This window comes from Chelonia mydas, chromosome 24 (genome assembly GCF_015237465.2).
Source record: "Chelonia mydas isolate rCheMyd1 chromosome 24, rCheMyd1.pri.v2, whole genome shotgun sequence".
Taxonomy (NCBI): Eukaryota; Metazoa; Chordata; order Testudines; family Cheloniidae; genus Chelonia; species Chelonia mydas.
In genome coordinates, this window is record NC_051264.2 from 10,858,374 (window position 1) to 10,885,419 (window position 27,046).

The 27,046-nt window shown below is 58.1% G+C and overlaps 1 protein-coding gene across 6 annotated transcripts in view; it reads right to left on the reverse strand.

Annotated features, from left to right (window-relative positions):
* Positions 1–3,321: 3,321 nt before the first annotated feature.
* LOC119564216 (zinc finger protein 628) overlaps positions 3,322–27,046 on the reverse strand; it is a 51,333-nt gene continuing 27,608 nt past the window's right edge. For 3 of the 6 annotated variants that reach the window (XM_043535401.1, XM_043535400.1, XM_043535399.1), the window contains exons 5-8: positions 19,707–19,898; positions 18,996–19,097; positions 5,625–7,184; positions 3,325–4,931 (exon numbers count right to left, since the gene is read on the reverse strand). In XM_043535401.1, coding sequence (XP_043391336.1) covers positions 4,243–4,931; positions 5,625–7,184; positions 18,996–19,097; positions 19,707–19,898 — 2,543 coding nt within the window. In that variant the 3' untranslated portion in view covers positions 3,325–4,242. Of the gene's footprint in view, positions 4,932–5,624; positions 7,185–18,995; positions 19,098–19,706; positions 19,899–20,930; positions 21,038–27,046 lie in introns of those variants that run through there. The other 3 variants (XM_043535403.1, XM_043535402.1, XM_037883468.2) reach the window with 3 other exon arrangements.

The following is a 27,046-nucleotide window of genomic DNA, read 5'->3' on the forward strand; positions in this document are numbered from 1 at the left end:
GAGTGTGTCTGAGCCAAAGCCTTCCTGGGGCTGGAGCCAGCGCCCTGCGTTGCACGTGTCTCCCCGGGCACATGGTGCACCTCCCCCTCCTTACGCCCCCCCCCCATGTATTTCACCGTGCACATGCCCACCTCTACATGCACCCCCCCCCTGCCTGGAGCACGTGTGCACACACACACACACACACACCCCTGTACTCCCTGCTATGAACCCCCCCATCCCTGTACAGGGACACGTATCTCCTAGCACACACACTGCACCCATATATGTGCATGCACACACCTCCCCCCAGCCACGTTTCTGCACACACGCATGCCTGGACACCCCTGTACATGGACACTCATGCACACACCCCTCTCACCACAAGCACTGCACAGACCTCTCCCCCAGCCACATGCTTCTGTGCACGCACCCCCCCGCAGCTGTAAGAGCCGCCCCGCCCCTGCTCCCCCGGCCCATACCAGACTCATTCTGCACAGGGGGAGAGGTGCTCCACTTAGCACCAGTGTGTTGGGCCCCGGGTCACGTCCCCCAGCCACCGGCCCACAAGCTCAACGAGTAGAACCACTAAGGGTGCCCCTGCACTGCCCAAAGGGGGCGCTACCCTGAGCGAATGTCCAGCCCTGGGCTGGCAGGGTGCTGGGGGGTGGGGGTGAGGCAGCCCAAGCCAGGCAGGCTGCAGTGAGCAGGCAGCAGTGCAGCCATAATTAGGCTCATGGCTTCATGCTCTGTCCTGGCTCAGCTGCAGACCCCCAGCACAGCACAGCCCGCCCATGGTGCGCAAGGCCAGAGGTGCTGGAACTAGGGGTGCAGGGGGTGCTGCAACACCCCCTGCCTTGAAGTCGTTTCCATCATATCCAGTGTTTACGGTTTGGTTCAGTGGTTCTCAGCCCCCCCTGTATGGATTGTTCCAGCCCCCCTGCGCGAGGCTCTAGTCTGGAAGGGGTGGGGTTCTGGGGAGATGGGATTGGCTCCCCCAGTAACTAGCTCCTGCCCCTCCAGTGCTTTGGCTAGAGGCCATGGCTGCTACCCCTCAGGTCCTGGGGGATTTCGCATGAGCCTTTGTCTGAGGAGCTGCTCCATAAACACCCCCTCCCCGTAGCTTACAGCTACACAGCCTCCCCCAGCCCCGCCCTTCTGGCAGCCAAGGTGGGGAGGGGGCACTGGGTACACCTGCCCGTGAAACCCCAGCAATGCTGCCCTACAAGGATGACATGAAGCAGGCACCCCCGCAAACTACTTCCCATGACCCCGTCTGCACCCCACCTGGTATGTACGTTGCCGACGTTATTTATCCCCACTCTGTAAAGTATGTGCAGCAAAATCCTGCTCCCCAATAATGGGCTTTGCCACCCCTTCGCTCCCCGACCCAATTATTCCAGCCTGGCCCCTGCAGCCAGCGTGGGAGCAGAGACTAGAGCCCAGAGGCAAACCCCATTCAGCGCCCTGAGCCATCTCATCCTGCCAGCGTCGGCTTTCCTTCCCCACTCACCTCTGGCAGTCCTTTAGCCCAGGCCAAGTGACTCCGTTGCCAGGGGTGCTCTCACCCTGGGAGAGCTGTAAGCCCCAGCATCGCTCCGGCTCCCTCCCTGTCCCATAGCCCAGCCACGTGGGTTTCGGTCTCTACACTTTCCCCCAGCATCTGTCCAGCCCAGCCCAGCGTTCCCCTTTGTGATAGCGAGGGGCCCCTAGCCAAGCACAGGATACCTGCTGAGCTGTCACGAGTGTTGCAGACGGAGGTGGCCCTGGCCCTGGCCCCGGCCTTAGCCCTGCTGGCCTTTTTGGGGTTTCTGTATCACACGGCCAACTCCCAGCTGTGTTGCCTCCTGCCCTCCCCTCTGCCTCAGCAGTTCCCGTTACCCATATTTCCCTCTCTGCTTGAACCTGGGTGGTGCAGATTGCTTGATGGAGGATCTGGGCAACAGGAACCATGGCTCTGGGTGCCCCACTGAGAAAACGACAGGCTAGGAGCTCGGGCACTAACAGTTAAGGAGCAAAACAGAAGAGCCAGCAAGTGGCCTTGGAACAAAGCCAAGCTGGTGTTGAGCCGTGTGCCACACAGCGATGGGTGCACTGGGGTTGCAGAGATATCCCAGACAGGCTCAGGAACCCTTAGACACCCATTGCTTTGGGCACCTAACTCCCTTGGGCTCCTTTGTAATCCCCAGGCCTGCCTTTTCCTCATAGGTGCAGCCCTGGCCTCGTGTGATGTGGATTTTGAGTCAGTTTAGGAGGCAATCACGCCGTTTCTGGTCTCCCTTGGCTCTGTGGCTGCTGGTAGCCCCCCCAGATGGAGGTGAGGACATCCTGGACCAGGAAGAGTGGGCTGGATGTGCCTGCCTGGCCCAGCAGCCGCTGGAGAGGTTTGGCCTTGGGCTGTAACTAGGGCTCCTAGGCACGACAGTAATACAAATAATCAATTCAGCACTGAGGTAGATGAACAGTGGAAACATCAGAGACAAATACCCTGAGCCCCAGCTCTTCCCCTCTGCACCTCACGGCCCACCAGGGCAGCCTGGCCTGCAGGGCCACGTGCCACGTCACACAGGAGTCCAGCTGAAACCCCCAGCTCCAGCGAGTGGTAACACCAGCAGGGAAACTAACGGGGCGTAAACCCACCAAACACTCAAGGAGGACGGCACTGTGCCCAGAACTGGGCTCGGAGCAGCAGAACCAACAGGAGGACGTGCTTTCCCAGCCACTTTTAAACACAGCTTGCTTGTGGGTGAGTTCCTAGTTCAATAACAGAGACGACAGCAGCCGGGGAGGCCCCTGTGTTTCCAGGCATTCAAATGGCAGCATGTTACAGCCAACAGCCCCATGGCCAGGGCCCTCCCTGGGAGAGCCATATTGAAGTCCCTCTTTGGAATCAGGCACATCCCAGCTGGATGCTTCACCACAGAGCTATTCGAGGGGTCTCTTGTTTTCAGATATGCCCTGGAACCATCCCACCCTGCGCCTGCTATATACAGACACATTCCCACAAAAGCTTCTGCCTCAGTGACTTGGCATTGAACTCCCCCCCAAGAACACTTTTGGACAATTCGCATCCACTTCTGCCTCTGAGCTGCCATGTGACCAGGGCCATTTCACTTCACCCCTCTTGGCACCTCAGTGTCCTCTCCCACCTCTGGTCTTGTCCCTTTAGACTGCAAGCAGTTTGAGGCAGGGGCTGGTTTCTTACTAAGTTTGTGCAAGGCCTGACAGTGGCTGGGGCCTCTACCTGCCATTCTGCCCCAAATAACTCAGACGAGGTTGGGGCTGTTTGCCAGCCCAGCCTGGGAGCTCTCAGTACACCAGCAGTCCCCCTCCGCATGTCTTGACATGGAGCACTAACCCCCCTGCAGCCCCATAGGGGACACTTCCCCCCTTGCAATTGAAACCTGGCAGAACAGATGGCAATTTCTGCTCAGCCACGAGCGCTGGCAGGGGCTTTGCAAAGTGAGCAGCAGGACACAGGGCCCTGCAGGAACCAGGAGCCCCCACACAAGGATCAATTCACACAGGCAGCCACTGGTTGGGGGAGCCCAGCTGGGGACCTTGTGCTGACTGGGGCAGGTTCTCAGCAGCTTGGGAAGACCAGGGCTCTGCCGGGCTCCCCAGACCCAAGGCACCTGAATCCAGCAGCCACCTGAAAGGCTGGCCATGGTCTGCCGAGCAGGCAGGAGACTCACAAATACAACAATTTGCTTAAAAACATTTTTTTTTAATAATAAAAAATAAAATCAGTCGTGTGTGTCTTGCTCCACCTGACCCCTTAAGGCAGAGGGGCGGGGCAGGGGCCTTTCCACTCTTGTGTCCAAGCTGGGCCATGCGGGGGGGACATGTAAAAACAAGACACTGGTCCCCACCCCTAACACACAAAGCACACACAGCCCCCAGCGAGCCTCAGGGCAGCTTTTTATGCGGTGGAGTAACTGAGAGGGCAGCAGCATTTCAGGTGAGAAGAGGCCCGGCCCTCCCCCCCGTGACACAGGGGAATCCAAGGGGTGGAGGACCCGAGGATGCCATGGGTGCCAGGGCAGAGTGGCACGTGGAAGGCCAGGCCAGAGAAGAGACATCTGGGTGCAGGTTCTCCCAGGATGGTCAGACAGCTCAGTCCAAACACCCCAACACCGCTACCTGCTCTGCAATGGGGTGGGGCTGCAGGAGCAGAGCAAGGGGGTGTTTGCACTGAGGGCCCCCCCAGGGGTCGGGGGGTAGGCACAGCAGTGGTGTGCTCTGAGCCTCACCCACGCCCGCTCATGCCGTGCCCTCCCCCCGGTGGCCGAGCAGATGGAGCTGCAGCCCGGGGAGATCGCTGAAGGTGGCGTGGCACTGGTGGCAGGAGGGATGGTGCCTGCGGAGCCGCATGTGCTGTTTCAGTGACCTCTGGTACACAAAGCGCTTGGCACAGACCACACAGATGTAGGGGCCCAGGGGGGGCCGGCCTCGCCTCCGCTTCCTGGGGGGCCGGCCTTGGCCTTGCTTCATGGGGGGCCGGCCTCGCCTCTTCCCCTGCGGGACAGGCTCAAGCTCCTCGTCCTCTTCGGCCCCGCTCTCCCCTGCCCAGTCCTCCCCAGAGCTTCCCCCGGGGTCGCTGCCCTCCCCTGCTCCCTGCTCCGCGTATGTCACCTGGGGCTGGGACTGCCGGAAGTTGTAGGGTTTGTGCCACGCTCCCTGCTCAGCCCAGAGCGCCTCGGAGGGGCCTGGCAGCTGTGGAGGGGCTGAAGGGGGTGGCGGGGGTGGTGGCAGCTGAAGGGGCTGTGGGGGAGCTAGCAGTGGTGGGCCTGAGGGAGGGGGGGGCTGCAGGGGGGCTGATGGTGGGGGGGGCTGCAGGGGCTGGGATGGGGCTGCCACTGGCAGGGGCTGCACCTCGTTCTCCTTCTCTGCTGCCGTCCTGCTGCTGGTGAGCTCACCGCACTGCCCTCCTGCTGGCCACTGAGCTTTGGCTGCAAAGCAAAGAGGAGACAGGTCAGGGAGGTGGCGGGTGGACGACCCTTCCTGGTCCAAATATCAGCCCCTCTGAATGGGCAGTGAGGGCCCAGCCCCCAAGGAGGAAGCATGCTCTGGCAGGGGAGAGGAGTTAGACAGAGGATTCGGCCCCCGAACCCGATGGAAAGGGGGTCCCCGATGGAGGTGAGGGCCAAATTCTGATGTCCCATCAATCTGTGCACCCCCATGACTTCAGCAGGGAGTTCTGGAGCTGACCCCCTAACCTTTCCCCCTTAAAAGGCCCCCCTCACTGCCCTCCCCCCAACTCTAAGCAAGGAGAGCCACGGTAGAGCCTCCCTTGCTCAGAAAGGCGTATGTGCTTGGGGCAATCCTCCATATTTCCAGTGCTTTCCCTGGGCCCCAAGTGACATGAATCCAGCCCCCCCAGGCAGGGAGGCAATCGGCTCGTTTTGTGGTTGGCACATCCCCCCCCTTTCCATGCTCAGCACAGGGCATGGCCCAGCCCTAGCCAGGAAGGCAGGGCAGCCGTCTTGCTGGCACAAGCCACACCGAGCTTTTGTAACAAATGGGGCCACACGGGAATTGCTCTGGGGCCCGACCTCCCTGCAGTAGCTGACAGCGGAGGCTGGGAAGCAGGAGCCGACCTGCCCGACAGTGAAGCCTTGTGCCCAGGTGTCGGTATACAGTACCTGGGGCTGGGCGCAGCGCTCGCATCCTTCCGGGCACCGGTCCTTGCCGAGTATGTGCGTCGGTACTCCCGGCTCTCGTGCCTGTGTCCCTGGGGGGCACGACCATCTGGGGTGGGATCTGAAGGATGATCTTGGTGCCTGGAGGCAAGGTTGCCGGATTCAGTAGGATCAGACCGTTACTTATCACTCCTGTGACTGGGTCTGAGGGAGGGATGGTCAAGGGGACTGAGACAGGGGCCAGGGCCATCGATGTGGTTGAGCTGTGGGGACTGAGACAGAGGCCAGGGCCTGAGACTGAGGTTGAGCTGTGGGGCCTCACTGCTACTTGGGCTGGGGGCCGGGCTGGGATGGAGCTTGGGGGCCTGGCGGCTATTGGGGCTGGGGGCCTGGCTGGGGCAGAGCCTCGGGGCCCAGTCGCTAGTGGGACTGGGGGCCCAGCTTGGGTACAGCCTGGGGGCCCAGTCGGTAGTGGGGCCAGGGCTGCGGGCCTGGTTAGGGCGGAGCCTGGGGGCCCAGCCGCTAGTGGGGCTGAGGGCCTGGCCAGGGCAGAGCCTGGGGGGCCAGCTGGGGCAGGGCTTGGGGACCTGGCTGCTAGTGGGGCTGGGGGCCTGGCCAGGGTGGATCCTGCTGTCGACACATGGTCAGGGTCCCTGACTCGGAGTGACGCTGTCCCTGGACTCCTGGTGGTGTTTTGTGCCGGCTGGGAGGCCTGGGCCTGGGCCCGGCAGAAGTGCCCTCCCGTGTACTGCACCCCACAGCGCGCGCAGGTCTGCGGCCCCCTGTGCAAGCTCTTGTGGAAGAGCAGCTTGAACTCGAGGGTGAAGACAGCGCCGCATTCGTCGCACACAAAGGCCTTGTGGCGACGCTGGTGCAGGCGCAGCAGCATGGGGCCGGCGAAGCTCTTGTCGCAGTCCTCGCAGCGCAGCAAGGGCTTGGGGGCCAGGGTCTGGGGCTGCCCCACGTGGCTGCGGATGTGCGCCAGCAGCTCTGCCTGCGACACAAAGCTGCGCTTGCAGTCCATGCAGGGGAAGGGCCGGATGCCCTCGTGGCGCCGCAGGTGCTCCTGCAGATCGGGGGCCGAGGCGAAGACCTTGGGGCACCTGGAGCAGCTGAAGGGGCGTTCCCGGCCCCCGCTGTGCACGCGCTGGTGCTTGGTCAGGTTGGAGGAGTCAGTGAAGGACTTGCCACAGGCATGGCATGAGTACAGCGCCTCCCGCGTGTGGATCCGCAGGTGCTTCCGCATGTTGCTGCTGTTGGCGAACTTCTGGCCGCAGGTGGGGCATGGGTAGACACGCGGAGCCGTCCCTCCCTGGGGACCCTGCTTCCTCTGCTGCTGCGGAGGGGGCTCAGCATCTTCCTCCTCCCCCTCTGCTGAGCTCTCCTCCGTGGAGCCACCAGGGGAGTCTCCCTCCTCCTCCTCTGCTGAACGCTCCTCTGCAGGGCCCCTGGGTCTCAGGGAATAGCCCCCCTGGCTGTCCGGGGCACCCTCCGAGGACTGGGCAGGGGAGGAGGGAGAGGAAGGTGGCACTGCTGGGCTGCCAGCCTGGCCCTTTACATCATCTGCAGAGAGAGGCACATGGTGAAATGCCCATCCTGGTGAGGCTGCATCTGGTGGAGCAGCTTACCTGGCGTCTCAGCCTCCCCCACCTCTTATGCTCTTGGCCCAGTTCAGCCATTCACCCAATTGCTCTTCAGCCCCACACCACTAACCCACGGCTGCCCTCCAGACCCTGCTCTCAGCGCCTCGGAGGGGAGCTCAGAACGCAGCCAAGCCCAGAGCTGGTCACTGGTGGATGAGTTAAACACAGGCCTCAACCCTGACAAATGCCGACAAGGGCATCCTGAGCACTTGCGGGGACGGAATGAGGGCACTGTTCCCATGCCCCTGCGTTACCACCACGCCACTCCTGCCAGCTGGCCCAGCACAGCGCTCAGGCGCCCAGTGGGGATTGAGGACAACACCTGAAGCCCCAGAGCCAGACACTGCTGCTCCCCCAGACAGCCCGGAGCGTGGCTTTGCCCGAGATTGCATATGGGTCACAGAGGAACTGCTACTGAGGCCCTGTCCGAGTCTCCATCCTGCTCCAGCTGGGAGGTTCTCAGATGGTGACACCTGGAGCAGAGCCCCCCACCCAGGGAAGATACGGGTGATCTCAGGACAAGGGTCTACACATGAGATGGGGTCTCAGCCACAGACCTAAACAATCAGACTGACCACTTGGTGCTTGAATCCCACCAGAGACAGCCAGACAGGAAAGGACCCACGAACTCTCCCCCGACTTTGGGAACCGAACCGATCTCCCAGTGCAGTTGACTCCCCGCAGAACACATTTCTTCACTGGCCCCCTCTCCCTCGTTCTCCCACACGCTTCCTCACTCTGTTCACACTTACCGCCCCCTTGTATGCCTCCTCCTGTTGGGGGTGGGTGGTGGGCAGGGAGCGCTCGCCTGGATCCCTGAGCCGGGCGCTGGGTACAGCCTGCCGGGCCCCTGCCCTCCCCGCTTCCCCAGCATACATACTCGCCCTGTGCTGCCTCCTGACACATCCAGCTGTGGGCTCAGCATCAGGAAGCGCAGCCCCCAGGTGGATCCACCCCCAGCTCCCAAGTCCCTCCCCTCAGGGGTCCCTTCCCCTTCCCCACAGCTGTGGGTCTCACGCTCCTCTCCAAGGGGAGCTGGATTGGAGAGAACCAGCACTGCACATGTGCAGCCTCACTCAGCAGGGGCAGCCCCGGGCTGGCCAGGTGGGGGAGTCCTCACCACCAACCCCCACTGGTCACAGGGGTGGCAGGAGCCTAACCCCAGCTCTGCAGTAAGGCCCTTCCTGGCTCTGCCAAGAGAACAGCCTGGGATACCCTGGCACTGGGCACGCAGCTCAGGACCCCGTTCTGTGCCAGTACTCAGCCACAGTCCAGGCTCCACGCATGAGCACTCGTCTACACGGGAAAGCGATACCGGTATAAGCCAGGTGTAAAGTGCAATGTAAAGTGACAGCTGCACCGGCGCCCCCATATGGATCCCCCCTCCTGGTGAATGCTGCACCGGCGCCCCATACGGATCCCCCTTCCTGGGGGATGCTGCACGAGTACACCATATGCCCCCGGTGAATGCTGAACCAGCGTGCCATATGCCCCCCACCATTAACACTCATGCTGGGATAAGGGGAAGCGTTCAGCTTATGTCGCTTTGGAAGGAGTTTAGCTAAAGCCCTCCAAAGTCACTTTTATCCTGGAGCCAGAGGGGCCACAAGGGGGTTTGCACCAGTCTAACTGCACTCATTTAAGCACAGCGGGGAAGCTTTTCCACACGGACATGCCCTGAGGGAGCCCTGGGCTCCTTCAAGTGTGTGCTCCAGGGAGCTCCGGCCACCTGGCAGATGAGATAAATCCTGCTCAATCCCATGGCGGTCTGGGGCCTCCCTGTCAGGGCTGGGAAGGGAACAAACAGAGACCCAGGCAAGTAACAGACTCTAGCTCCCTGACACTTTACAGCCTTGGGAGCAGATTCCTTCGGTACAGGCCTCACTTTGAGCCTGGGAGGAGTCCTGATGACCTCTGGGACTGACCATGTGCTTCGTTGCCTTGCTGAACTGGGGTCTTGCTGGCTGGCTGTCTAGTCTTTTCCCCTAGTGCTTCCCATACGGTCACAGCCTGGAAGCAGGAATATCTGTACCAGCTATGAAAACACAACTAGACACCTGAGCTTGTGGCATCAGCATTCGCTAATTCTGAGCGAGCAACTGCATGTGAACTCACTGCATGGGCACCATAGCATCTGTTAGCGGAAAAGAGCTCTCCCCTTGGAGATCTGCCCTTGGCTATAGGAAAAAGACAGTTACCTTTTCCGTAACTGGTGTTCTTCGAGATGTGTTGCTCATGTCTATTCCACAATAGGTGTGCGTGCTCGCCATGTGCACTGGTGCTGGAAGTTTTTCCCCAAGCAGTACTCGTAGGGGGGAGCATCTCCCCCCATGACCCCTGGAGCAGCGCCTGCCTGGCGCGGTATAAGGGGGGGCTGCGCTTCCCCCACCCTCAGTTCCTTCTTGCCAGACAACTGACAGAGGGGAAGGAGGATGGGATGTGGAATAGACATGAGCAACACATCTTGAAGAACATCATAGAATATCAGGGTTGCAAGGGACCTCAGGAGGTCATCTAGTCCAACCCCCTGCTTGAAGCAGGACCAATCCCCAATTTTTGCCCCAGATCCCTAAATGGCCCCCTCAAGGATTGAACTCACAACCTTGGATTTAGCAGGCCAATGCTCAAACCACTGAGCTATCCCTCCCCCCAAGAAAAGGTAACTTTTTTCTTCAAGTGATTGCTCATGTGTATTCCACGATAGGTGATTCCAAGCTGTATCTGTTGGAGGTGGGTAGGAGTTCACAAGTTCTCAGGATGGAGTACCGCCCTGCTGAATCCGGCATCATCCCTGGCCTGGGAGACGATTGCATAGTGTGAGGTGAATGTGTGAACCAAAGACCACGTGCCGGCCCTACAAATATCCTGGATGGGGACGTGGGCCATGAAGGCAGCTGATAACGCCTGCGTCCAAGTCAAGTCTGCCCTCACAGCGGGCAGCGGGGGAACCCCTGCCAGCTCATAACAGGAACGGATGCACAAAGTGATCCACTTAGAAAGCCGCTGTGTGGAAATCGGCTGACTCTTCGCCTGCTCAGTCAAGGTGATGAACAGTTGTGAAGACTTTCTGAATAGCTTGGTCCGCTCGAGGTAGAAAGCCAGAGCTCATCTCACGTCCAGCATGTGGAGATGATGTTCCTCACTAGTCACGTGAGGCTCGGGGCATAGGACTGGCAGAAAAATGTCCTGACCCATGTGGTAGGCAGAGACCACCTTCAGGAGGAACGCGGGGAGCTGGACCTTGACCTTATGAAAAACCGTATACGGCGGTTTGGGCCCTGAGCTCCGAGACCCGCCTGGCCGACGAGATAGCTACCAGGAAGGCAACCTTCCACGAGAGCTGAGACCAGGAACACATGGCCAGTGGTTCAAACGGGGCCCCCGTGAGACGAGCCAGCACCAGGTTTAGGTCCCACTGTGGAACCAGGGGCTTGGAATATGGGTAGAGACGGTCCAAACCCTTAAGGAACCGGCCGGTCATACCATGAGAAAACACCATGTGCCCTTGCACCGGGGGATGAAAGGCCGATATGGCCGCCAAGTGTACTCTGACTGACGAGGGCGCCAGTCCCTGGGCCCTCAGGTGCAGGAGGTAATCAAGGATAAGCTGGATCGGGGCGGCCGTCGGGGAAACACCCTGGCCTGCCGCCCACCTCGAAAACCGAGACCACTTCGCCACATAGGAGCGGCGAGTGGAGGGCTGTCTACTTTCGAGGAGGACGCGCTGAACCCGTTCCGAGCATGTCCTTTCCTCGCCACTGAGCAGCCACACCGTGAGGTGAAGCATTGCTAGGTTGGGATGGAGGAGGTGGCCCTGGTCCTGAAAGAGCAGATCCGGGTGGAGTGTCAACTGCCATGGCGGAGCTACCGCCAGCCTTGAGAGGGTCCCATACCAATGCTGCCGGGGCAACGAGGCGGACCCTGGCTTTGTCCGTCTTTATTTGCTCCAGGACCTTGCTGATCAGAGGGAACGGGGCGAAGGCGTAGAGGAGCTGGCCTCACCAGGACAGGGTAATGGCATCGGAGATAGTGCCCCTCCCTAGTCCCCCCCGGAGCAGAGCCAGGGGCATTGTCCATTCTGCTGGGTCGCAAATAGGTCCACCTGGGGAGTACCCCACCTTCGGAAGAGCTGGTGAGCCAATTCCAGGTGTAGAAACCACTTGTGCGGAGAGGAAAAATCCCTGCTCAAGTGATCCGCCCTCACATTCCTTGCCTGTTGATATAGAACATCGAGGCCATGTTGTCTGTGAGGACCCTGACTACCTTGCCCTCCAGGTGCGAGCGGAAGGCCATACATGCCAGTCGCACCGCCCTGAGTTCCTTGAAGTTTATATGAAGGGGTAGGTTTTGTAGAGACCACAGGCCTTGGGTCTGAAAGTTCCCCACGTGGGCCCCCCAACCCAGGTCCGACGCGTCGGACACCAGCTCCAAAGATGGGGCCCTGACTCTGAACGGGACCCCTTGGAGCATGTTGGTTGGGACTGACCACCACCGCAGGGAGGTGATCACAGAGTTCGGCACGGTGAGGACTTTGTCCATTCTGTCTGTGGCCTGGGAGAACCGCGAGGCCAGCCAGAGCTGGAGGGGCCTCATTCTGACTCTGGCGTGACGGACCACATATGTGCACGCAGATATGTAACCCAGCAGTTGCAGGCAAGCCCTGGCTGTCGTCACTGGGAACCTTGTGACCGAGTTGATGAGCCCTTTCAGGGTCTCGAAACTGTCTGGTGGGAGAGAGGCCCTGGCTGATGTCGTGTCCAGTAGCGCCCCGATAAACTCTATGCATTGGACCGGGACTAACGTGGACTTGGCACTGTTTATCAACAGGCCCAGGGCAGTACATGTGGACAGGAGAAGTGCCACATGATCCCTCACCAGCGACCGGGAGATGCCTTTGACTAGCCAGTCGTCCAGATATGGGAATATTTGGACCCCTGGTGTCTGAGGTTGGCCGCTACCACTGCCATACACTTTGTAAAGACCCAGGGGGCAGTGGACAGACCAAACGGTAGGACCGTGAATTGGTAGTGACTCTGTCCCACCATGAAACGGAGGAAGCGTCTGTGCCCCTCAAATATGTGGATGTGGAAGTACGCGTCCTGTAGATCGAGGGCAGCATACCAGTCCCCGTGATCCAGGGAGTGGACGATGGAGGCCAGGGAAACCATGCGGAACTAGAGTTTCACCATGTAGTGGTTCAGGCCTCGCAGGTCTATGATGGGCCTGAGCCCCCCTTTGGCCTTCGGGATAAGGAAATATCGGGAGTAATACCCCTTGCCCAGGAACTCCTTGGGCACCGCCTCTATAGCTCCTAGGTCCAGGAGCCGCCCCACCTCCTGCAGAGCCTCACACCATCTCCTCAGCCTGGAGGTGGAGGCTTGCTGCCACCCTTTTTAGGAGGTCTTGGTGAGCCCAGTAGTCCTCCTGAGGGACGGAGGGAGGCAGGGCCGCAATCAGCTCCTCTGGGCAGGACGAAGCCAATGAAGTGCTTTGGGTGTCGTCCGGCACCAGAGGATCCACCACCTGGTCGGACTCTGGGCACGGTACCGAGGACACAGATCCCACCGACCTTTTTCTGGCTGTCTAAAAATGGACGCCGACAGTGCTTTCGAGGCCCCGGCCACCGAGTGAGCCCCTGCCGGGGGCTGTGCCTGAGGCCACAGTGCCCACTGGGCCAGCCACGACGCTTGGTGCCATTGCGCTTGCTGAGGCACTGGCCGGGCTGGCTGGCTAGCTAGCTTGGCGTGTAGACAGGCGGCTGCGAGGGGAGGCCGGGCTGGCGAATGATCCGCTGCTGCCTCTGGACCAGGAGAATCGGCGGTGCCGGGACCTACGTTGGCCACAGGACCGTGATCTCGACGCGGAGGAGCAGCACCGACGGTAGTAGCTGCTCTGTGAACGGCCTTGATGGGTGGACCCGCGTTAGAGAGACGCTGGCGATTGACGCCCAGGGCTACAGTGCCTTGGCGGGGACTTGGAACGGGAGTCCGAGCAGGAACGACATTGACAATCGTGCTGTGACCGACTGTGGTATCTCCTGCGAGACGAGGACCATTGGCAACGTCCCCCACGGTCATGTCGATATTCGCTTTGTGAAAACGAGCGGTGCCGGGAGTCCCAGTCAGACGGCACCCATCCGGACAGTCTGGCCGGCGTTGAGGGCGATCCATGTGGACTGAGCCCTGAACGGTCACTGGGCAGTAAGGGGTGTTGGGAACATTCCCTCGACCGAGACCGGTACCGGGCCGGTGGCGACTGCAGTGATCCCAGCAACGGCTTGCCCCTGGAGCATGGGGCCAACATCAGTGGAACTCCATGCACTGGCATGGACATGACGTCCCTGGCTGCCTGTAGGGCTTCGGGCGTAGATAGCATCCAGACATCTGGAGAGGCCTGCTCCGAAGGGGCCGGGCTACTCAGCTCAGCGTGAGTCGGAGGCCTAAAGGCCGATGGAGCCTACCCGACATGGGCCTACCCTCTGTCCCAGACTTCCCTCGGTGCCGTTGCGAAGAGGGAGTCTTTCCGGTCCTCTTGGCGTGCCCCGTGGACAGGGAGAGGTGCTGACTGCATGATGGTACCGGACGCTGTGGTGCCGGGTACCGATTCGGAGCAGTGTGCCGGGGTCGGGGCCAGCGCGGACTCCATCAGGATGGCCCGGAGCCTAATGTCCCTTTCTTTTTTGGTCCGGGGCTTGAAAGACTTGCAGATCTTGCACCTTTCTCCCCAGCAGCGCAGACAATCTGCGTGCGGGTCACTCCTCAGCATAGAGCGCCTACAAGAGCCACATGACTTAAAGCCTGGGGCACGGGGCATGCCCCGGCCCGGGCTCAATGACTAACTAAACTAACTGAATTAGCTAGCTAACTACCTACAGGTACTACTGAACAAACGAAGAGTTCTGGGGACGAGCTGCAGCAAATCATAGAATATCAGGCTTGGAAGGGACCTCAGGAGGTCATCTAGTCCAACCCCCTGCTCAACGCCAATCCACAACTAAATCATCCCAGCCAGGGCTTTGTCAAGCATGACCGTAAAAACTTCTAATGAAGGAGATTCCACCACCTCCCTAAGTAACCCATTCCAGTGTTTCACCACCCTGCTAGTGACAAAGTTTTTCCCTAATATCCAACCTAAACCTCCTCCACTGCAACTTGAGACCATTACTCCTCGTTCTGTCATCTGCTACCACTGAGAACAGTCTAGATCCATCCTCTTTGGAACCCCCTTTCAGGTAGTTGAAAGCAGCTATCAAATCCCCCCTCATTCTTCTCTTCCCCAGACTAAACAATCCCAGTTCCCTCAGCCTCTCCTCATAAGTCATGTGTTCCAGTCCCCTAATCATTTTTGTTGCCCTCCGCTGGACTCTTTCCAATTTTTCCACATCCTTCTTGTAGCGTGGGGCCCAAAACTGGACACAGTACTCCAGATGAGGCCTCACCAATGTCGAATAGAGGGGAACGATCACGTCCCTCGATCTGCTGGCAATGCCCCTACTTATACATCCCAAAATGCCATTGGCCTTCTTGGAAACAAGGGCACACTGTTGACTCATACCAGCTTCTCGTCCACTATAACCCCTAGGTCCTTTTCTGCAGAACTGCTGCTGAGCCATTCGGTCCCGAGTTTGTAGCGGTGCATGGGATTCTTCCTTGTTGAAGCTCCTTGTTGTCCTTGTTGAAGCTCATCAGATTTCTTTTGGCCCAATCCTCTAATTTGTCTAGGTCCCTCTGTATCCTATCCCTACCCTCCAGCGTATCTACCTCTCCTCCCAGTTTAGTGTCATCTGCAAACTTGCTGAGGGTGCAATCCACACCATCCTCCAGATCGTTAATGAAGATATTGAACAAAACCGGCTGCAGGACCGACCCTCGGGGCACTCCACTTGATACCAGCTGCCAACTAGACATGGAGCCATTGATCACTACCTGTTGAGCCCGACAATCTAGCCAGCTTTCTATCCACCTTATAGTCCATTCATCCAGCCCATACTTCTTTAACTTGCTGGCAAGAATACTGTGGGAGACCGTGTCAAAAGCTTTGCTAAAGTCAAGAAACAACACGTCCACTGCTTTCCCCTCATCCACAGAGCCAGTTATCTCGTCATAGAAGGCAATTAGGTTAGTCAGGCATGACTTGCCCTTGGTGAATCCATGCTGACTGTTCCTGATCACTTTCCTTTCCTCTAAGTGCTTCAGAATTGATTCCTTGAGGACCTGCTCCATGATTTTTCCAGGGTCTGAGGTGAGGCTGACTGGCCTCTAGTTCCCAGGATCTTCCTCCTTCCCTGGAGCTCAGCAGTTCCAACGCCCCTTCACTGGCGGCAAGAAGGAACTGAGGGTGGGGGGAGCGCAGCCCCCCTTATACCGCGCTGGGCAGGCGCCGTGTGGAGGGGGGGGGGCCACTCTCCCCTAAGGGTATTGCTAGGGGAAAAACTTCCGGCACCGGTGCATGTGGCGAGCATGTACACCTATTGTGGAATACACATGAGCAATCACTCGAAGAACTACTGGAGGTCACAGTCACTGGGGTAATGCAGGAGAGGAGAATGGCACTATGGACAGGTTTGTCCAGTGCCTGCGTACAGGGGCAGGGGCCACAATACCAAGCTCATCATCATCATCATCTGGGCCGAGGCCTATGGATACAACACACGATTACTATTCTCCAGTGACTAGGCCAGACCCTCCCTGGGCCTGTTCCCTGGGCCATCATTCACAGCAGCACAAAGCAGGAGAAACACGACCAGCTCCGAAAGGCAGCATTATATACTCACGGACATAATGGACCCAGAGGGCCCCTGGGTTTGTTAAACACGTTTCACATATTCGTGATGGGACCTCTGCTGAGCCGACTAGCCCATGCATGGCACAGGGACCCCAGGAGCACAGGGCTGTGACAACTGCTCACGCCAGACTAAAAAAGCCAAACTTGAAAGCAGAGTAGCCCAGCAGTTCTCAGATGCCCGGCTACCCGCTGAGCAGGATTGCAGCAACCAGACACTTTCCAGCCAGACGCAGCTCACAAGGGAGCAATCTCGTAACAACGGATGCCATTGACAAAGCTATTTCCTTCAACACAGGCCTTATGCAGGCCGAGCAACATGCAAGGTAGCACACAGCCCAGCACGGCAAATCACCCAGGAGAGAAACGCCACTGAACGGTCTGTGTAAATGCAGTGAGAACCACACAGGAAGCCAACAGATGATGGTATAGTGTGTGCCAGAGAAGTTTGCCATTTGAATGCACTGGAGTGCAGAGGCTGTCAACACTCTCATCAATTCATCCCCAGCATGCGGGAAGTTGATGGGTATCATTTTCTAGTACCATGTTCAATCGCACCATTTTCAGGTCCCTATGCAAGTTCCAGCTGAGCGGGGACGTGCATTCGCCCAGGCTCACTCTAGATCAGACCGATCAGGTGGAGGTTTCCTGCCTGGTTCCTAGCTTCCAGGCAGAATTTGCAGGAGTGCTCAGCACTTGTCTAACCTGGCTCCCGCTGAAAGCTGGGGGCTCTGGGAAATCCCAGGCTGGGAGCACAATGCACGCTGGGCAGTCACCACAGCTGCGCATCCAACTGCATGCCAAGAGCCAGGCAGAGGCATAAACGGAAGTTTACAGGCACGACCGTGGCAACTGCCTGCCTGATTCTGGCATCTGCATGTGTAGCGCAGACGCACGGTTCTGGCGTGTGTTGCTGGAAATCAAGCCCTCTTGCTACATTCTGCTCAGTGGCTCTACTCCAGAGGAGCTGATGCTGGGGCCAGCACAGCCTCGCTGCTATAGGGGGCTTTTCCTTTAACACTTAATGGCTATTTTTTAAAAGCCTACGACAACAACTTCCCAAAACCCAGCCCAGCTCCACAGCTGCCTCCGTGGCCGATGCCGTTTCCTGTTCAAAGAATCCTAATTCAAGGGGCTCGGAGGCTTCCCCAGCAGTCAGCAGGGCTCCGAAATAATGGGCTCATCCGACACCGAGAATCGGCAGCGCCAACTAGCCCCAAAGGTTCCAAAAATCACAAGAGCGAGAAACAACAAAGCCACGAGGACTCTGGAGAGACGCTTAGTTCTCCACCGGCCCCGGGCAGAGCACGCGCGCACCACAGCACAGCCTACTGCTGCTGCTGTAACAACCTAAAACGCCCTGGGCTTTATGGGTCTGGATGCTACAGGGATTTGGATTCCTGATCCCCAGTTCCCGCTGGCTCAGTGGCCTGGTGTCCAGCCACGCACAAGAGAAAGCACCCCAACAACTCGCTCCTTGGCTGACAGGCTCCCAGAGTGGCCAAATGACCCTCTCTGTCCTAGTGCCAGAAGCTGGGGGAGCTGCAGAGGAGACAGCTCTTGTACCCTCAACAGCCAGTTTATTGGGTGGGCCACAGGAAGCCAGTGTTAGATGGACAGGGAGCTGTTTTGCACCTGGGGAGGGGCATGCAGGGGCATGAGGGCGAAGGTCTGGAGCAGGATCTCCGCAGAGGGGAGTGGAGGCTGCAGCCCAGAGGGGCCTGTGGAGGCCATGGCGGGGTGGGGAGAGGGAAAGGAGTGTTTGGGGGTTCTGCGGAGGCCGGGATGAGGCACAGAGAATAGGACGTGATGACCAGAGACAGTTTATGCTGAACACTAGGGAGTTCTTTCCCACGACAAGGTCTATGGGGCTGGGAATCTTCTCCCCGCTATGGGGAGGGAGCCCCATCGCCTGGGTCGTGGCTCAGTCACCGGCTCCAGAGCAGCACTGCTCAGATGGATTACCAGGCCTTTTCCGTCAGCAGCCACGGTTAGTGCCATTCGTGCTGAGCTTGGGAAAGCTCCCAGCGCCCCGTGGCACCAACCCCGGAGACAATCTGGCACGTACACCCAAGCGACACCTGCGAGACTGAAAGCATCCACCCTCCAGAGCCATCTGCATGTTAAATGCCACAGGGCGCGTGCTGCTGCCCGCGTTATCCCGACGGACGGCGGGGCAGAGCTGCCTCTGCAGCTGGAGCTCCCAAGTCCCCTCCCATTGGGCAGCGAGCTCCACACTTACCCAGCGGCGAATAAATGCTGCATCTGGCACGTGACACAAGGCTGGGCTTGGCCCGTGGCGGTCGCTCAGAAGCTAGCGAGCTGAGTGGTTAGCGAAATGTCAGGGTCTCCTGCGAGCAGGGCTGGGCAAGGGTTCCCTGAGACACAGGGCAGAGCTGCTCTGTATGATCCCCAAAGGCTGCTGTGCCCAACTCCCCTAACCTCAGGATCCCAGGCTCAAGGGGCTGCAGCAACTGCAGAGCACGGAGAGTGCCAGGCAGAGCACCACAGCCCCCAGATCACTCGGCTTCCCGCCTGCACCTCCCCTGCTGCACCTCCCCTCCTCTCGCCCAGGCCCTTCGAGATCTGTGCACAACAGGCCACTGCTCTCCCCACCCCCCCGTAGGAAGGTGTTGCCTCAGGCCCCAACAGGGATCCCCATATGCATTTGCAAGCTGCAGAGCCCCAGCACGGAGCTGGGTATGCCCTGTACCTCCCTGAGTCTTTGCCCAGCCATCTCCCTCTACGAGGGACCCCCAGGTGCCCAGCTGCACTCAGGGCCCTTCTCACAGAGCTGGGCAGCACCGTGATGGCAGCAGATCAAACCAGGTCATCCCTCCTCCTACCTTGCTTGTGCTGGCATGGCAGGAGCCCAACGGCCCCTTCTGAGCTGTGCCAGGTGGGCTGAGCAGGACTCAGGTCACCCCAGTGACATCCTCTCCCCCATCACCTGCTTCCAGAGCCTTGCTCTCCACCCTGTCTGCGTCGTAGGCAGGGTCCTCCCGGATGAACTCGTCGTCCAGGTCCATGGGGTCACCCCGGCACCATTTACCTGCGCAGAAAGCACACTGGGTGGGAATCTGGGGGTGTCTCATCAGGGCAGGAGCTCAGAGTGACACCTGGCCCTGCCAAAGCCACCGGGCAGGGAGATGCAGGGGAAAGGGCAAGCCACGCCCAGGTGGGTCTCTGGGATTAGGGGCACATCTCTGGCGCTTTCAGTGCCTGGCTCCTCTCCCTAACCCTGGCCTGGGACCCACCTTCACTCTGCTGGGCTCTGTGCGAGTAGGCAAGGATAGGAAGTGGCATGTTGGCCTCAGAGCTACTATACAGTCCTGAGCCAGACCAAAGTTGGGGGAGCACTGGGCCGGGAGAGGGACTGGGGCTAGGCAAGGGGAGAGGTAGGAGCCTTGGGGGTGTCTGAACAAAGCAGACATTCCCTGTTGTGCTAGGAGGTCCAGGGCTGGGGGAACTGGCTACTGGAGAGGGACTGGGCCAAGCAGCATCTAAACCCAGACTGGACAGAGCCCTGGGGACGGTCTGTAGGGAACCATCCTGCTGCGGCTGCAGGTGATCTGACAGGGATCACCCAGCTCTAAGTTCCCTGGGCTGGGGAGCCGGCGAGCTCACAGCGGTATAGGCACCATGCGCCAAGGGCACCTACTCTTCAGCAGCACGGAAGAGGCCGTGTCCTCCAACTCCTCATCCTCGGCCCTGAGCTCCCACTGCTGGATCAGCTCGTTGATCTCCGCATCCAGCTGCTGGGCCTGCTCGTCGAGGCTGCTGGTGCGGCCCTGGAGCTCCAGAGTCGCCCGGAGAGATGGTTCCTGGGCCACGCTGGAGGCCTGGCGCAGAGCTGTGGGAAGGAGGGGGTTAGAAGGAGATGGTCAGTGTGTTGCTTTGCTCAGCCCTATATGGGTCTGCCTTTTACCTCCCCATCACCGGCTCTGGGTAGGAGGGGACACCGCTCCCCTCTGGCTGCTGGATTTTGGCACTCCCCCTGTAACAAAGGGAGAGGCAGGGAGCTTCTGGGGTAAAATCTCCCCACGCATGGCCTGGGCCCCAGCTCGACCCCACGGCAAGGGTGCGAGCAGTGCGCAAGGCCTTGTTCAGCCACCTGCACTGGGCAGGGCAGATCCCAGCTGGTGCCCCATGTTGGGAGCTTCATGCTCGGCGTGCGCATTGGGGTCTCTCGGGGGGTGGCCATTGCCCTGTACCCCCTAGCATGAGGTCACGTCTGACGATGCAGAGGAAAAGCGAAGCCTGAGCTACCACAAGGCCGGGCAAAGCAGCAGACAGAGCCCCGGGAAATTCCCTTCTTTAAAGAAAGAAAACTGGTCCATTTAACAGGGCAGGCTGGGCTTTGCAGAGCCCCACAGAACTCATCACATCCCCCATGCCTGTCAGCACCGCATGTAGTGACACAGGGCAGCTTGGGAAGTCTCCATTCTTGAGTTTTGCAGGGGAAGGGGGTTCTCACGGCCCCCCTCTGCCCCATGCTAGCAGGAAAGCAGGCCCCCTTCCCCTCACAATTTGTTATAGTGGAGCCATTTTCCCTCTGGCATTCAACTACAACAAAACCCCTCCACATCTCCCTCAAACGGAAATCCCTCAGGGCTGAGAGCCCCCCCCCCGGGGTACTCCAGGTCAGCCACAGCCAGAGGGTCACCCAAAGAACACACGAGGCAGCAAAGGCAGCGTGGTCTGGTGGATCAGGGACCTCAGGTCTAATCCCGGGGACAGCTCATCCCTCTGTCCCGTCTGGGGGCGGGGGGGGGGGGGGGGGGGGGGGAGGAGGAGGAGAACCTCAGGGCCAGTGTCCCTATGGGGAGCAGAGCCCCAAGCATAGCCTGTGGATTCTAAGGCCAGAGAGGTACATTGTAACCACCTAGTGCAGGGGTTCTCACAATGAAGTGTCTGGTGGCCGCTCTGACAATTTTTCCTAAAATATTTAATTTTAGGAAAAACATAAATATGTGCATACTCACGTCCAAATTATTGTTATTTATTTATGTAGGAGTTTACTTTTATTGTTGAGTCTGCAAAAAAAAGAAGTAATGCGCAGTTGTCTCTATTCTTTACTAGACCCAAACAGACCAGAAACACAAATAAGGTGCTCTGCATGTTTTGATTTTTTTGGTTGATTTTGTTTTTGTAAAAACAACGAGGAGTCCTTGCGGCACCTTAGAGATTAACAGATTTATTTGGGCATAAGCTTTCGTGGCTAAAACCCACTTCATCAGATGCATGGAGCGGAAAATACAGGAGCAGGTATACATACATGAAAAGAGGGGAGTTGCCTTACCAAGTGTGAGGTCAGTCTAATGAGACAATTTAATTAAACAGCAGGATACCAAGGGAGGAAAAATAACTTTTGAAGTGGTAATGAGAGTGGACTATTTTAAACAGTTGACAAGAAGGTGGGAGTAACAGCAGGGGGAAATTAGGTGTAGGTTTTGTAATGACCCAACCACTCCAAGTCTTTACTCAGGCCTAATGTGATGGTGTCCAGTTTGCAAATTAATTCCAGTTCTGCAGTTTCACATTGGAGTCTGTTTTTGAAGTTTTTTGGTTGAAGAATTGCCACTTTTAAGTCTGTTATTGAGTGATCAGGGAGATTGTAGACGTGCTAGCTAGTAAATCTGCTACTGTGAAAAGTTATATTTGTTAATATCACTTTTCACAGTGGACTTACCCAGCCCTGGCAAGCTGAGGGACAAATTAAGTCCTACACAGGGAGGTGGGAAGGTGTCGGGGAGGACCAGGGGCAATGGGGGGTGAGCCCAGGGCTGGAGCCTGAAGCCCTGCGGCTGGAGGCTGAAGTCCGCCGCCATATGCCAGAGCCTGCTGCACATCACCACAGGGCCAAAGCCCAAGCTCCACCACCCCTGGGAAGGTGGGGACTCACACTGGCCGCCTGCTCCTACAGTGTTTGTGGCTCCAGAAGGGGGCAAGGACCAACCCCTGCAGGTGGCCCTGGGGAGGGGCAGCTGCTTTGCCCCTCCCCCCATCACCACCCAGCAGGCTGTGGCCACAAGAAAAGCCCCTGGTGGCTGCATGTGGTCATGGTGGCTGCATTTGAGAAACACTGACCTAGTCTGATGTCCTGTGTCACAGGCCGGAGAATCTCACCAGGCAATTCCTGTGGCAGGCCCAGCAGCTGTGTTTGAGCCAGAATATGTGTTTTAAGAGCCCCCCAATCTCAATGTAAAGACTCCAAGTGTTGGGGAACACCCCCCCCCCCAGGTAAACTGTTCCAGTGGTCAACAATCTGCACCTTATTTCTAGTCTGAATTTAGCTAGCTTCAGCTTCCAGCCGCTGCATCTTATTCTGCCTTTAAGAGCCCCTCAGGCAGAGAAGTACCCACACAGGTTCTTGAAAACCACGATTAAGTCACCTCTTAACTTTCTCTTTGATAAACTAAATGGATCAAGTTTCATTTGTCTCTCAGACAGGTTTTCCAATCCTTGAATTGTGCCTATAGTGCTTTCCTCAACCCTTTCTAATTTGTTAGCATTCTTGTGGCTGCGTGGACGCCAGAACGAAACCCAGCAACCAGTAATGGCCGCACTAACCTATAACCTATAGAGAGGCGATGGCATCTCTCTACTCCCACCCGCTAGCTCCCTTACGCACCTGAGGATTGCGTCTACCCTGAGCTAGAGCATCGCCCTGCGAGCTCACGTTCAGTCGGATTCCTTCTGCCATGACCCCTCAGTCCCTTCCAGTGTCCCACATTCCAGGACACAGTTCCCCATTTTATACATGACCCACACTCTGCAGGGCCTTGCATGTGGCAGTCTTAAAACACGAGCACCCTGTCCCCTTGCCAACTGGCCCAGATTGCTCTGTGGAACGGACGTGTCATTATCCACAATGAATCAGTGGACAGGTGGCAGCCACAAATTTTCCCAGCTAAGATTTTATGCTTTCTTCCAGATTGCTGTTCAAGCTCCTGGACAGCACTGTCCCCGTACCAATCCCTGAAGGACCCTATTAGAAGAGATCTCACTGGAGGATGATTCCCCATTAATTTTGAGAGCGATCCTTCACCCGTTTTTAATCCATTTAATATGTGCGACATTGTTCGCCCTGTTCAAAAATCAACGGGGCCCTGATCTCAGCTGAGGCCTCTCGGCATACCGGAATACACAGAGCAGACTTTCCAGCTCCTGGAGCATTTCCCTCCCGTTACCACGCTAACAGCAGCTTTTGCTCCCCCCAACTTCAATGAGATCAGGATCGGGTCCTTAAATCCCTAACTGCAAGACCGTTTAATCCCCTTTGATCTGACAGTGCATTACTTTTCACAGCCGAAAGGTTCTGGCTTGATAAGGTTTAAGAAAATTAACTAGCTGCCCTTTGTTACTGTGCTAAAATTGGGCGCGGGGCTTGCACTGAGCAGGTAAGAGCAGCCTGCATGGCAACTCCGATCCTAAGGCTCCGGGGACGCAGAAGGCTGCATGTGCTGATATGAATGCAAGATCGGGGCCTAAGGATGACAAGACCTTCCCCTGGACCAGCAGCTTTGTTACAGCCTAGGGAAAAATTCCACTTTCAGCTCCACCAGTGTCCATGGAGCTGAACCCGTGTATGGGAGAGTGGAATGTGATGCTACTGTAGGGCCATTATTTTCAGAAGGGCTCAGCCCACGGAGCACCGAACCCTTTTGAAACTCTGGCCATAAGCATGGTGCAATGGGAGCTGCCGAGCCCTTCAGCAAACCCAGCCCCACGTGTCATTTAGAGGAGGAACCGAGCTGAGCTCTCTCCTGATGCCTGCAGCTGATCCACATGGAGGCTCAGCGACACTTGATGGGACTGAGTGAAGCTGCCCGATCGCACTGGGCTGCCTTGGCATCTAAAACAGTCCATTTAAACTATGAACAAAGCCCCAGTGTTCCTGCTCCATGGAAGGATGGCTCCAGATGCCTCAAACTTCCAGTATGTGGGTGGGCACTGTCCTGCCCCCTGTTGGCAACACCCGTGGCTCCTCCTGCTAATCAATCAGAGTCCATTGCCAGGGCTGTAACAAACCGCAGGGTCCAGGGCTGGGGCACAACTGTTAGGAAGAGTGAGTTTTAAAAAGGGGACATTGCTTTATTTTTAAGCACCCCTCCCTTGCTGCGACACTGCTGGGGGGCACTAAGAGCTCCATCCCGAACCCCTTGCTGAAGCCCTCCAGAGTGCAGGGTGCTTGTGGGGAGTTGCTGTGTATGTGTGGGGTGGGGGGAGAGGGTCCTTGGCTGGCAGCGAACACCAGGCCCAGCTGCTGTTGCATCACATTAGTTTTAAACATTGTGAGTGTTACATACAAGCTTTCCGTGTGCCCCCCTTAACTCAGAGCCCTGTGGGATCAAGCCCTTCCGATCCAGCCCGGGCGCTCCACGTCAAAGTGCTAGAAGTGAGTTCTGCCCTGCTGCAATGGCGAAGGAAGCTGCAAGGGGTCTGCTGCAACCAGCAGGGGGCGGACACACCTGCCTGCAGGTAAGGAATTAAAAAGCCAGGCTACACCCCACACCCACCCACTGAGGTTTTCGCAAGCAGGGCCCTGTCTTTCAAACCAGTAAAGTCCTCTCCAGCTGCAGCAGCTCACTGCAGCCCCATACTCACTGGGCTCGGGTCCATGCAGCGCCGGACACACCACGCCAGTTCCTTGCACATAGTCTGAGAGGGGACAGCGCTCACCTAGGGCTGGGGTAGGAGCGTCACTCTACCTCCCATCTGATAGCGGGGTACCCTTGCTGCTGCCCTTACTTCTGTGCTGCTGCCGGTGGCGGCGCTGCCTTCAGAGCTGGGCAGCTGGAGAGCGGCTGCTGATGGCCGGGAGCCCAGCTCTTAGGGCAGAGCCACGGCCAGCAGCAGCGCAGACGAAAGGATGGCACGGCATGGTATTGCCATGCTTACTTCTGCGCTGCTGCCTGCAGAGCTGGACCTTCCGTCAGCAGCCACCGCTCTCTGGCCGCCCGGCTCGGAAGGCAGCAGTGCAGAAGTAAGGGCAGCAATACCACGACTCCTCCTGCAACTCCCTTTTGGGTCAGGACCCACCATGTGAGAAAGGCTGGTCTCCCCCGTGACATCTGATCTGTGTACTTTTACCCTATACTGTACCAATTTCGGGGGGGGAGGGGGGGGGGGGGAAACCAGATTTCACAGTCCATGATGTGTTTTTCATGGTTGTGAATTTGGCAGGGCCCTACCCATGTGCAAACCAAGGCCTGAGAGATGGGACCGGGAGACACCCCTTTATGCCAGAAAAGAGCAGAGCCTTCCAATCACCCCCGCGCCCAGAAAGAGCAGTGGGAGGAGGGGCAGCAGCTCAGCCAGTTGCTGGATGGGTCCTGGCCCCACACATCAGGGCAGGCTGGATTCCAGCACTGGGGCTCAACCCCATCTTTGCTCGTGTCCCCCCAGAGGGCAATAGGGTCAGAAGCCTGGTCCCCTCTGACAGCCCATTTCTGGACTATTCCCCCCATGGCTCCATACACACAGGGGTGGGGTCTCCCCTACCTCCCCCCCCAGACACCGCAGCCCCCCTGGACGGCCAGCGTGAAGGGCGGATGGGGCTGGATTGAGTAGGCACCGCTCAGCTCCCCTGCCCTACCTCCCCAGCGCTGTTGCTGCCATGTAACGGGCGTGGCCAGGGAACCACTTGCTGCTCCATCTGCTGGGGAGCCCAGCACAGCAACACCCCTGGCTGAGCCTGGCGGCAGCAGAGTCCCGTTGCATGTGTGAGACAAGACACGCTGGGGGCAGGGCAAGGCCCGGGGGGGGTGGGGAGGGGTGCCCTGGCCCCCAGTATGGTGGAGAAGGAGCAAGGGCTTCAACACTCACCAGCGTCTTTCATCTCAGGCCTTTGTCCAGATGAGGACGTGGCAGGTGTTAACTCACACGAGTCACCTACAATGTTCCCTCTAATTTTTGACAGGCCGTGTGTGCAAAAAATTTCTTCTTTGCAATTTTTGTGCGCGCGGTGTTTCACCTTGTGCACGGGGTTTAGGATCTGAGGGCACGCACACACGCGCACAGCTTCGAGGGAACAGTGGTCACCTAGCACCTTCCACGTCTTGATCTGGAAGAGGCCACTGATTCAGCCTCAGCCCCAGGGGGGCAGGGAAAGATCACCACCCCCTTCCCCGACCTTTGGACAAACTTGATAAACTAAGGCACAGAGAGGGGCAGTGACTCGCCCAAGGCCACACAGAGAGCCAGCAGCAGAGCTACAAATAAAACCCAGGAGTCCTGGCTCCCACACCCCACTCTGATCACAGCCCTGTCCCCATTTCAGGAGGGTCGGACCCTATTTTCCAAGCAACACTTCCCCACTCTGCCCCTCTTACTTCAGGCTATTTCCACAGAGTTCAAAGGTGTGTCCTCTCCCTAAGGTCCTCCAGCTTCCCAGCTCCCTGCAGGAGAGCTCATGGGTCTTTTTAATGCAGTGGTGGGTGGCAAGAATGCCCCTCCCCCTGCTCGGTCCCAGTGAGATGTCTCTCTAAAGCACCTTCCCTTGGGATGTACCCCAAAAAGTATCTTCTCCCCATGAAGGACATGCACCATCTCAAACACCCCCTCACCCAAACACTAGGCTCTCCAACCTGATTCCCCGGCTGCCAGGCCAGCTCCTGCCTCCCAGGCCTTTCAAACCCTCGCACACCCTTCAGGAGGATTGTAATCCCATCCAGGAGTGCTCCTTGGCTTTCCAGCTGCCTGGGACAGAGAGGAAGGAAGCAGTTTGGACAGGAGCCACCAGAGACTTATCTCAGGAAGAGAAGCATGACCACTCCTGAACCCCCCACGGGCCACCACCTCCCTCCCACTGGGAACTGCATTTCCCTTATCAGCTGCCATCACTTCCTCCTAGTGACAATGGGGGTGGGGGTGTCTGCTCAGCTTCAGCTGCCTCACTGGCAGCTCTCTCCCCACTCCTTCCCCCCCAAACCCAGAGCCCCTGGGGAAGGGCTGAAATTCAGTATCCCTTTGGGTGGAGTGCCATTGTCCCTACGC